Source organism: Pongo abelii, chromosome 3 (assembly GCF_028885655.2).
Source record: "Pongo abelii isolate AG06213 chromosome 3, NHGRI_mPonAbe1-v2.0_pri, whole genome shotgun sequence".
In the NCBI taxonomy this organism is placed as follows: Eukaryota; Metazoa; Chordata; class Mammalia; order Primates; family Hominidae; genus Pongo; species Pongo abelii.
In genome coordinates, this window is record NC_071988.2 from 25,586,298 (window position 1) to 25,598,888 (window position 12,591).

General features: G+C 42.0%; 1 protein-coding gene across 1 annotated transcript; it reads right to left on the reverse strand.

Annotated features, from left to right (window-relative positions):
* Window positions 1-1,774: 1,774 nt before the first annotated feature.
* On the reverse strand, window positions 1,775-11,888 carry CCKAR (cholecystokinin A receptor). The gene is made up of 5 exons (XM_002814651.4): window positions 11,697-11,888; window positions 10,774-11,025; window positions 7,166-7,427; window positions 4,693-4,820; window positions 1,775-3,704 (listed from the first exon to the last, which is right to left on the reverse strand). The coding sequence occupies exons 1-5, from the start codon at window positions 11,806-11,808 to the stop codon at window positions 3,172-3,174; spliced, it is 1,287 nt and encodes a 428-aa protein (XP_002814697.1). The 5' UTR covers window positions 11,809-11,888; the 3' UTR covers window positions 1,775-3,171.
* Window positions 11,889-12,591: the final 703 nt, after the last annotated feature.

Genomic DNA, 12,591 nt, shown 5'->3' on the forward strand with positions numbered 1-12,591 from the left:
GCCTCATGAAGGTTACATTTGATTTGAATGGTGGGAACACCGGTTAAGCATACACAGACGTGTGTAAACAAGCCACAGAAATACACACATGCTTCTTCACTACTACATGCTTATGATACGAGATTCCCACAGGAGCTGGGGTACAAGAAGCCACTGAGACACGCATTTTAATTGAAGAGCAAAGATACAAGTCTCCATCCCAGGGTTCAGGTTCTACCTGGCTACTCTGGGGATGAGTGGGAGCTACCAGAAGACACTAGAAAATACCAGAGAATGATGATGAATGTGTTTTCTTAGCTCTATTAGCCATTGTATTTCAAACTCAAATTAGCATTCTACTTTAGCATGATATAAAGGCAATTAACAAAGTACTACAATAGAATTATGTCAATTTTTAAAAAAAGAGTAAAATCAGACCCTCTTAAGGACAAAGATTCTAGAAGTTAATGCCTTTTAAAATTCTTTTTAAAACAAGCTTCCATATGTGAAAGACTTTACAATAAATTTAGTGAATAGAGGCATTTTACCACTCTGTATCTGGGAAATGGTTTTTGTTTTTATGTGCTTTTAAAAATTTTGTAACTTTTTTTATGTGCTTTAAAAATATTTTAAAGTAGGGTTGCCAGATAAAATACAGGATGTATTTTAGTGCATGAGATGTGGTCATCCTAAAAGCTATTCATTGCTGATCTGAAGTTAGAATTTAGCAGCTATTTTTAGGTTAACAGGCCTTTGGAACTTCCAGAGCTTCCCAATAACGGGGGGCCTAATTTATCTTCATTTAAATGCTAACACTGCTAGAAAGAAGAACTTATTCTTCTGGCAGGAAAATTGTAGATAATGTAGGATTTACTCAAATATTGGAGAGATTTTCATTTCTTACACCCTTTCTTGTCACCATTTTAGCAGTGCGTGTTTGAGTCAGTTGAATTTTTTACCTTGAAATCTTTGACTGAGGTGGCTAGTGACAGATAGTAAAATTAGATTGCAGTCTGAGGAAGAGTCTGGCTTGAAATGTCCCCTGTACTAGTCACACACTCAATAATTTCTTCTGTTAGCATGTGACAATCCCCCCCTCCAAAAATGTGACACTCACATCTTGTCCCATTACATATCTGTTATGCTATTCATCATCACCTCTTGTGACTCTCTTTCCTTTTCCCCTTTCCACATAGAATTTTTTGGAGAATTGAAATCCTTGTGTGCCACACAGAACATCAGGCCTGGATCAATGGACGGCCATAACCCCATGGAAACAAGAAAAAGCAAAGCTCACTTCCCTGATGCCTATAGGCATGAAACTATGAACGGTGGTTTTGTTTGTTTGTTTGTTTCCTGTTTGCTTCCCACACTAGCAGGCAAACTCGCTTCTGTCAAATATGTTCATGTTAATGTGTGTAAGCGGACAGGACAATGTTGCTCTAAAAAAAAGTAAGAAAGAAGTGTTGGTAGACTGAACTGATACATACTATTCTAGAAATGCACTTCCTGGTATCTGAGTGTACAGCTTGTATCTTATTTGAGATTTCTAAATCAGAGGAGAGATATTTCAACACTAATTTTGCTAAGAAATGAAGTTCGCATGAAACTTTGTCATGAAGGAATGTAAAATTATAATACTAGCTGAATTCCTATACCCAATAACTATTCTTTTTTTTAAAGAACACCAAAGAGTATATTTATATGTAAAGAACATAATTTATGTTTGGGTTTACATTTATACATAAAGTTAGCAAATTATTAGCAAGCCTATAGATTGCATTTAAAGGCATGGACAGCTTTGACATTCAAAAGCTATTTGTTAACTGAGTCCAAGTATGCCAGTTTTAATTCTGGGCCTGATTATACGTGTTTCTACCTTTGGCCAGGTAGATGTAACTTACAATGCTCCTTTGTTCCTGGAGATCTTTTCTGGGAAGAAGGAAATGTAGATGAATATGAGAAATTGAGTTGAGGCAAAGAAGTCGTGAGGTTTAATATCACCATATAAAGGAGAAATTAAGTAATATATATATCATTAAAATAGAAAAAATATTCCCATGCACCTTCTGCCACTTAACATTCCTTAAAGTAAGATAGCATTCCATCCAGCTATTTGCCCTGTACTCTTTTCTCTTTAGAAATGCTAAATTCAAGGCTGGGTGTGGTGGCTCATGCCTTTAATCCCAGCACTTTGGGAGGCCAAGGTGGGAGGATCACTTGAGCCCAGGAGTTTGAGACCAACCTGGGCAACATAGTGAAACCCCATCTCTACGAAATAAACAAACAAACAAACAAACAAACAAACAAACAAACAAACAAACAGCTAGCCAGATGGTAGCACATGCCTGTAATCCCAGCTACTATGGAGGCTGAGGTGGGAGGATCACCTGAGTCCAGGAGGCAGAGTTTGTAATAAGCTGAGATGCCACCACTGCATTTCAGCCTGGGTGACAGAGCCAGACCCAGTCTCAAAAAAAAAAAAAAAAAAAAACAAAAAAAGAAAAAGAAAAAGAAAAGAAGTATTAAGTTCAAACTTCCATCTTTCAGACATTGCTTATGCTATTCTGATGTCAACTAGCTTATGTCTCCGAATGTTCTTGGCCAACCTCAAGATGAAGAAATCAGGCTGCTGTCATACTCAGGACAAAATGGCCAGAGAGGGTTTGCTTCCTGTTCCCTTTGTGGTCACAATGAGGTGGAAGACTACAGCGGATACATGATAGGGTGATGGGCTCCCTGCAGGCAGAGCAGCCGCCACAATTCTGCATGAGCAGAAAAAGCAGAGCATGGAAATGTGTCACAGGAAGAGTGAGAGCCCACCTTAGATGTTCTAGAAGGTTTGAAAGCTCAGTAGGCCCCACATCTCCGTTTTGAACATGTGTTTGGCAACTCCATTTGCAGCATGAGCCCTGCTGGACTCCCGTCTCTGGCCTGCTGAGGTTTTTCTGATGGTGAGTGTTACTTAACATATCCTGCTTTGAACTGCCTAGAAACCAAGTCATGGCCCCACTGGAGCAGTGCTCTGGAATCCAGATGAAGGATGAAAAGCAGATCTTGAAGAGTTCCCACTGGAGATGGAGCCTTCCTTCTCTATCACCTCTGCTTCCTTCTCTTCCTCATCTCTTCTTCTGTTCTTCCTCCTCTGCCTCCTCCCCGCCTTCCTTCTGCAGTGGAGGATCAGGGGACAGCTCACTGGGGTGGCGCTGAGGCACTCATATGGCTGTACGAGAACCTGGACAGAGAGGCTCCTGTGGTCCTGCCTTCCTCCTCCTCCCCCACCTCTCCCCTCGCCCCTGGGGGACCAGGATTGGGGCAGCAGGGGAAGGTGGCCATGAAGCCGAGGCGGAAGCGTTTGTTCATGAAGCAGTAGATGATGGGGTTGACGCAGGAGGAGGTGTAGGACAGGAGGAGGATGAAGGAAATGGGGGTCCCTGAGAGGCGGCGCTCTGCGGAGGCGGTGTCGTAGGCCCGCCAGGCGTTGGCGCTGAAGATGGGCATCCAGCACAGGAAGAAGAGGACCACGATGACGATGAGCATGCGGATCACCCTCTTCTTGGCCATCAGGTTGGCTGCGGAGCTGCTGCTCCGGATGCGGTTGGCCCTGCTGCTGCTGCCGGTGGACAGCTGCCGGAGCTCCAGCTTCCTCGGGGGCCTGGTCTTCTGCAGGTAACACCCATCGCTGTCCTCATATTTGCCGCTGCTGGTGGTGCTGGGTTTCCTTTCTGGGTGGGCAAGAGACATCACTCATTGTTGGGGATGGGTCATGCCCGCTAGAAGGCATGGAGCCCCCACTCCCCTCTATCAAGAAGGCCAAACCAAACAGGAACTGAGAAATGGCAGACAACCTGGCCTTACACTAATATGGGTAAGCATTGATCTATACTAGTTCTTCCTTTCAATGAAAAGCTGCTTAAAATAAATAAAATATATAATAAAAACAATATCTTATGTATGTAGGTTACAAGAAAAAAAATATTAAAGAATGAATATTCACACTCTTCTCCTTCCCTTCATTAGCTCCCCAGAGGGAAGGTTCCTGCTTGCTGGGTAAGATTCCAGATTGCTTTTATGATGAGGAATCTGGATAAGAAGAAAAAATCCCATGAAAACCAAAGAAGCTAGAGAGACTCAGTTATCTATGTAGTAGAGAGCTGAGTTAGGGCGTGGAGTGAGAAGGGAAAAGCTATGTCAACAAGGGTGTCAAGGTCACTTTTCATGGACAGTGGATTGTAATGAATGGAAAAGGAGTGAGGCCTTGTGGCCACTGCAGGGTGAAAATAAAAAGGATGAGAGAGGTTGAGGAGGAGACAACAAAAAGCCAGCTGTGGGTTAGGAATCAAATCCCTTCCAGTGCCTTTGGAGAGACACAAAACAGGCTGGAATTACAAGTAGCTCTGGTTGTGGAAGGGGGTCTGTTTGAATACAGCACTACAGAACAGTTGGCACAGAAGAGGCCTTGGCTTGTTATTGGGTTATATGTGGGTTACATTACTCCACTCAGAATGCTTTTGAAAGGAATGATTTCCCCATTTTACAGATAAGAAAATGAAATACTGGGCCTATGACTGTGCTTCTTGACACAGAGTCTCATAAGAATACTTAAAAAATTTTCCAACAAACTTTACGTACACTCTGGGTATATCTATTTAAATGACAGAAAACAAGCTTTTGTGCTCATTTGGCATAAACACACAGCTACAAGATAGTTACCTTTAGCAGACTTCTTCTGGCTAGCCTCAAATTTTATTCCCTGGTAGAGTTCCAAAGAGATTAATCCATATGCCACCATCATCACAATTCCAGGAATAAGAAAGAGGATGAGTAACAGGAACGTGTGCCTAATGAAATCAAAAGAAATCCAATAACCAGCAACTTTAGGCCTTCAAACTCAAATGGGAAGGAATGAATAGGGTTTATGTTTATTTTTACTGGCCTGAGCAAACACATTAATTACTAGTATTTAATATCCTTGGCAACTTCATGTCCGGCGATTCAGTCATTATAAGTTGTTTACTTCTTTTCTTTTTTTAGATGAAGTCTCTGATGAAGGACTAGTTTAATTGGAAAAGTTTGGCATAATTCTGTGCTTGAAAGAAGTCTATGTATTAAAAAGAATGTAAGCTTTAAAAAATGAGAGTATGTGAATAGCATTTCAATAAAGCTGTTTTAAAAACCCTTAAAAATTACTTACATACATGGAGAATTTCTATGTGCTACATATAGGCTAAGCATTTTACATACATCGTTACATTTAACTCTCATAATAACCATTGAGGTAAGTGCTATTGTCTTAATACCTACAGCAGAGAGGAGGAAACTGAGACTTAAAGAGATTAAATAATTTCTCCAAAGTCACACAGCTGGTAGCAGAGGTGGAATTTGAACATCCAAAATATGATTCCAGAACCTAGAAGCTATGCTTTTAAGCATCATGGTATACCATTTGCCAAACAACAGAGTAATCAAATGCTTAGGCAGGGACAATGGAAAACTTTCTGGGTCTTACAAAACATGCCATCCTGGCTGTTTCCAACCCATAAGCAGCTCAAACATTTACATGGGCGTCCATTCTCCATGACCCCCTGAGGCTAGCATAGTGGCATCACCATTCTAGTGCCTGGCTGGGTAGAGCTATGCTTTCTCTAAACATCTTTGATTCCTGAAGAATCACAGCCTCCTTCTTTATGAGTCTGGCCCCTAAATCACTTCTGCAGTCTGGCATGTGTGAGGTTACACGATTAGGCCATAAAATTGTCAGAGGCTCATGGTGGCTGGGCCATTTCTCGTTTCAATTTGACATGTTTTGATAAGATTCCTTTTCAAGCCTTGGAAATATTCCTCTCATTTGCAACGTAATTCCTTTGTGTGTGTGCTACTTCGTTGAAATGAAAGGAGGAAAGCAAAAAAAGCAGAGATGATCTCAGTTTGGGGCTGTTACTCAATGTCTAGTTCCCTGCTTCTAAAACATCCCTGGAATTGGTAAATATAATACCTTGCAATTTGTGTAGCCTTTTTTATAATGACATTTTTATGAACATATTCTCCTTCGTATCTTACAGCCACCCAATGAGGTAGATTTTTAAAATATCCACATTTTTAACTCCTTATAGAGATAAGGAACCTGACATTCAGAGAGCCTATGTGAATTTGCCCAAGGTGCCTAGTTAGTAAGCAAAGGAACCAGTATTAGAATCTTGCGTTTCTATTTCTGGTAAAATGCTCTGGGTAAGTACCAGAGCTGCTGCAGCTCTAAGAAAAACCATGTGGGATTTGGGACTCATTCCCTTCTCTGTCTTAATTCGTTAGAAAATCATTGCCAGGTGCAGTGGCTCATGCCTGTAATTCTAGCACTTTGGGAGGCCAAGGCGGGAGGATCACTTGAGCCTAAGAATTCAAGACCAGCCGAGGCAATATAGTGAGACCCAATCTCTATTTTAAAGTAAAAATTTTATTAAATAAAAGAAGGCCAGGCGTGGTGGCTCATGCCTGTAATCCCAGTACTTTGGGAGGTCGAGGCGGGTGGATGACCTGAGGTCAGGAGTTCGAAACCAGCCTGACCAACATGGAGAAACCCCACCTCTATTAAAAATACAAAAAAATTAGGCGGGTATGGTGGCGCATGCCTTGTAATCCCAGCTACTCAGGAGGCTGAGGCAGAAGAATTGCTTGAACCCAGGAGGCAGAGGTTGTGGTGAGCCGAGATCACACCATTGCACTCCAGCCTGGGCAACAAGAGCAAAATTCTGTCTCAAAAAAAAAAAGAAAAGAAAGAAAATCATAGCTCTACAATTAATCAGCCTAACCCTCCACTACAGCATTTAGAAGCATACTGCATAATGATTAAGCACAGAGCCTCTGCCTCTTCCTTAGGTTTGTGAACTGGGAAACTTAACCTTTCCAAGTCTCAGTTTCCTCAACTGCAAAACGGACACAATAATAATAACACCTATCTTAGAGTGTTTTCAGAGGATTGATTGAATGAATATATGCATGGCATTTAAAACAGAGCTCACCAGCTAAGTGTTTGCTATTGTGATTATCCTAGAACAAGGCTAGAAAGACCTTCTCAAAACGTCTCCAGGAAACTGATCCCCCAACCACTCTGGGCAAGGCATCTCAGTTTTTCATAATATTGCAAAATTACATCAAGTTGTATTTTTAAAGATAAACAATGCAACCTTACCAGGACTGCTGCATAACATCATTTGGCAGTAGAAAGCGGCACATATTCGCGGTCTGGTTATTATTTTTGGTAAAAGGCACCAAGTTGCTATAAATGGGGTACGGAGTCATGATGGTAAAGGAAAGGCACCAGGTAGCAGCAATCACCTTCAAAGCATGGGATTTTGTTTGCCAGACCCGGGACTGTAAGGGTTTGCAAATCGCACCATATCTCTCTAGAGATATGGCTACCAGATTAAAGGTAGATACACTCACAGAGGTGCCTGGGAAAGGAACAAAGAAGCCGGTTATGTTGACTCTGAAATCCAAAGTTTATTTGCACATTAGCTTGAATATATCTGATCTGCACAGGTTTGATATCAAAGGAAAACGCTTGGAAGGTAAAGAAATATTGTGTATGTATATTTTTAAAAGATGATTTATTCTCAGCTTTGTTTCAGAAAGGGTTTAAGGCAGTTAAAGAAATGGATTTGTAAATACATCTCATTGCCAATTTTTAATAAGTTTATTGAGCTTTGATTACCACCTAACACCTGCTTAGCCTCAAGGTGCTCATTAATTAATAACCAAGGGGATGAAATTTGTTCTTGCCCCCACAGAAGAGGTTTCTCTAAAATCTGAAGAAAAGCTCTAATTTTGAGTATGGTCTGCATAGTTAAGATGATTTTAAAAACCCAAGATTGTCAAGGGCTCTGTGACCCTGAAAGGTCACTGTGATCTGAGCCGGAGGCATGAAGGTTTTTTCTAAAAATTTTAGTACATACTGTTCTTAATAGTGAAACAATCTATATTTCAAAATGCAGCTTTTTGAAAAAATAAGTAGTAAAAAAGATGAGGGAAAATGCCCCATACAGTAACTAAAGATTTCTCTGGGTGGGGGACTAAAGTCTCCTGTCTTATTGTTTTTGTTTTACTGTATTTTGTAGAATGAGCAAGCATCACCATTACGGTGAGGAAGATATCAAATGCACCTCATTTAAAATCATGTATTTCTTGGCTTGGTGCGGTGGCTCATGCCATTAATACCAACGCTTTGGGAGTCCGAGGCAGGCAGATCACTTGAGGTCAGGAGTTTGAGACCAGCCTGGCCAACATGGTGAAACCCCATCTCTACTACAAATACAAAAATTAACCAGGCATGGCTGCACATGCCTGTAATCCCAGGTACTTGGAAGGCTGAGGCAGAAGAATCGCTGGAACCTAGGAGGCCAAGGTTGTAGTGAGCCAAGATCGCACCACTGCACCCCAGCCTGGGTGACAGAGCGGCACTCCATCTCAAAAATAAAATAAAATAAATCATGTACTTCTTGGTCTTAGATGGCCTATGGAAAAAAAAATTAAAATAAAAAATAAATAAAATCATGTGCTTTGTCATTGCCCAAAAAGCTTAACTTCCATTATTTTTGTATTTGTATATGCATACTTATTAAAATGTCCTATTAGTCCCTTAAAATTCCCTGTAGAGTCCTTCTGCTATAAATTCTGTCAATTCTTCTGAATATCTCTTACCAAGATTTCTTAAACCTCAGAATTAATATAAATTTGGGAGCAGAGGTCCTGAAACTGGGATCCTTAGATTCTCCTTATTCTTATGGATATAAATTAATGCTCTGAAACTATATCCAAAAATGTCATTTTTCTAGGGAGCCTAGCTCTAGCTTTCCTTAGAGTCTTAAAAAAGTCTATGACCCCCAAACCATTAACTAAAAACTCATGTTCTGGGGATAGGATTTGCTGTGTTTTACTGGATTTTACCCTAAAGAGTTGATGACATTTAGAGTCAAGAGTATAGCCCAAAACTCTCTAAGACTCAGTTCTGCGTAATGGATCGTCAATAACTATAAACTCACTGGCAGGCAAGCATTCTTTTTCTTTTTGCTACAAATTAGGAGCTAATGAATGTTAATTATTAGTATTGAGGAGACTGCAAAATTAAGAGAAGAGCCTAAATTATTGGAATTAAAAATCCAACAAAATTATTATGCTATTGCAAATCCTTTCAGAATGATGTTGCTTTTCTTTTACCCAATAAAATATTTTTTATGCAGTTGAAATTTACATAACATAAAATTAAACATTTCAAACTGAACAACTCTGTGGCACTCACCATGTTTTCCCACCATGAAAACACTCATTTAAAATCTCGGTTCACATTCTCTGGTTAAGGTTCCCAAATAGTATTACCAGAAGGTATATATGGATGGGCCTCGGATGTCTACAGTGCTAGTTATTATTATTGCTTCCTTATTTAACAATGATCTTTTTCCTTTGTAAGTTTTGCCTTTTTTTTTTTTTTTTTTTTTTTTTTTTTTTTTTTGCAGAGGACTTGGACATGGATTGACACATTCTTGGTTTTTGGTGGCATGAGGGTCAGTAATTCACCATCATTTTGTGAGTGCAGAATCCCACTTCCTCAATTGGGGAAAATGAAGACTTTTAAAGCTTTCTGGTCATTAAAGACTGCCCTAGCCTAACTCAGTTCTGCATATTCTGCAAGGCTTGGGTCAGAACAAGAAATAACTCCCTTCTTATTTCCCATCTCTGCCCTTCTCCCAACTAATTCTCAGAAAGGGCAAGGGACTAGGCAATCTGGCACCCAGAGGGGACCAAGAAATGTGTTTTTGTTCAACTTCAAGAGAACCACAGCAGTTGGCAAAGTGAAGTAGCATGCTCACCACTGTGTGGCTACTAATCTGGACTCAAATCCCAGCTCTGTCGCTTACCATCTGTGTGGTTTTAGGCACATTGTGGACCTCTCTGTGCCTCTGTTTCCTCCTTAGTGAGACAAGGAAGAATCATTGCATTTACTTCATAGAGTGGTTGGGAGATAAGGTAAGATCATGGAAGGCAAAGCACTTAGTACCACATCGGGTGCATAAAAGCAGTAAAAAAATTTAGCTCTTACGATTTTCATTATCATCATTTTTGTTTGGCATAAGCAAAGAGCTACATATCTCAGCCAATCAGGGTCAGCTTAGCGACCCCATAGTCCCCAGGAGCAAATTCAACTTCTCATCTAGGGGCAGAGACCTCTCTCTCTTTCTGCCAGAGATGGCCCCAGCTTTGGGGAGAACAGGCTGGGAAGTGAATCCTGAGAAGAGAATCTGGAACTGTGATAGAACTGGTTTTCAAATAGCCGCTGTTCCCTAAGAAAACAAAAGGAACAACTGCAAAGAACCCTCCTCCATCGTCCTCACCCTCCCTAGAAGCCAGGACTCAAGTTGGGTATAGATCAGGACACAGTCAACAGCTTCCAGAAAGGGATAGAGCAACTTAAAGTCACTTTTGACTTCAAACAGAAGCAAGCAAGTCCCTCTTCCCTTCAAATAGAAGTAAGCAAAATCAACTGCCCCTGTGTTTTCCTATCAATTTATTTTACTCTTAGAAACTGACCTCCGACATGGATGATGGGGACCGACTTGTGGGGAACGTATAAGGATGATTGTCAAGCCAGCACCAATGTCCTTGCACACAGCCATGCACAGCCTGATGTTCTGTGATTCAGCCCTCAGCAGGGCTCCTTTGCTGTGATTGTCAGAGGTTTGGGAAGGTGTGGGGCTGAGTGGGGTCTGGGGCAAGCTCCAGAAAGAGTCACCAGCAGCAACTTACCCATGAAGTAGGTGGTGGTCTTGCAAACCGCGCTCCCGAAGATGAAATCCTTGAGCAGATTGGGGATGAGGTTGAACGGCATGCAGAAGAGACAGAGCATGAGGTCGCTGACAGCCAGGGAGAGGAGGAAGATGTTGGTGACCGTCCGCATCCGCTTGTTCCGAATCAGCACGGTGATGACCAGCGTGTTTCCCAGCACGCTGAGCAGGAATATCAAGGAGTACAAGAGAATCTGCACTGCTGGCTGCCACTCTGCAGAGAGTAACAGGAGCAAGACGGAGGGATGGAGGTGATGAGAACGGAATGCTAAAACCGAAGCCAAGGGTGAATTCCTGCTGATTTACCCCCCACCGGGGTGTACATCACTGGACCCACGACTCCTATCACGACAACATTTTGCAGAAACAAATTGAGGAAAGCAGAGACTGAATTATTTTGTTTTTAGAAGGTTGGTTTGTTAGAGGATCACTCAGGGAACCACTTTTTCTTAAGAACAAAGCTCCTCAAGTGAACAGTGATGACTTTCTTTCCTGGCTGCTAAGCATTATTTCACTTTAATCACTTCATGCTGGGTTTCCCCCCAAGAAAAGAAAACAGCTGCATGGTGACAACACCTTTTCTGCTGTGCTTGTAAGTTCAGGCTTTGACACTTGTACTCCCTCTTGCTTCACTCAGTTTTTCCTCCCCTGCTTTTGTTCCCCCAAGTCCTGTTCATGAATGCCCAACTCTCCCATGGGGAACAATAAGAATATTTGACTCTATTCTGCTTTTTAATCTCTTCTCCAAACTTCTGAACATATGACTTTATCCAGCCTTGTCTCACAATGACTTGGTTATATATATTTTTTATCAGCCTTGCCTTTGCTGATTTCTCCCACAACTCAATAGTTTCCTGAATTAAAATAACAGCTTCCGACACTTACCTTTGGAAGGACGGGGCTGATCCAAGCAGAAAAGCGTCTCATTTTCGAGCCCGAGTTCGCAGGGAGGAGTGATGTTGCTTCCATTCACAAGAAGGCTGTCAACCACATCCATCCTTGCCTGCTGCTTTCCACCAAATGCTGGAGAGCTGGTGAATTGCTCACTCCCGGCTCATTCCTCTAATGACCGAAGCGTCTCCCAGATGCAACCTGCCGTGGAGGAGCAGGGAGGGAGTAATTTCCAGGTGTGGGCTTTTTCAGCCATTCCTAAAGGCGACTTGAGTTCACCACACTCACTCCAGCTGGGCAAGCATTTGCACTCCTGTTGTGGAAAAGGCAGTGAGCGCAAGCCAAGCCCGCTCCACCTTCACCCCCGCCCCACCACCCCCCGGTCCTTTCCTGGGCCAGTCTTAGGGCCCTGAGTACAGACAGCCTGGCTACCCGTTAACCATTCTCAGAGTGTGGCTGCTTTTATACACACATGTGTACACATGCACGGACACACACACACACACAGGCTTCCCCAGTACTCCCCTGTATAGGAACCCGTCACCATCCCAGACATATGCAGAAGAAAGCCCAAACCGGCTGTGTGAGACAGGAGCAATTAACATGGTAACAGATCCGATAATGCAGACCATCAGGCCTAAAGAACACGGAGGGACTGTGTTCTACCTCCTTATAGAAAAGCAATTAGTGCCTTTTTAGCTTTGGAACCATGCCCGGTGGTGTGTGTGTGGATAGAACTGCTGGCTGGCTGTTAAGTTGCTACTAAACACAGTGTTTTTTTCTCGTGGTCTCTGCCCTTGTTAACTAGAATGATTGAGGCACTTTTGAACATAGGTACCTGGGTCCTTATTACAAAAGATGTTAGTAAGATTTCCTCTTCATTCATGAA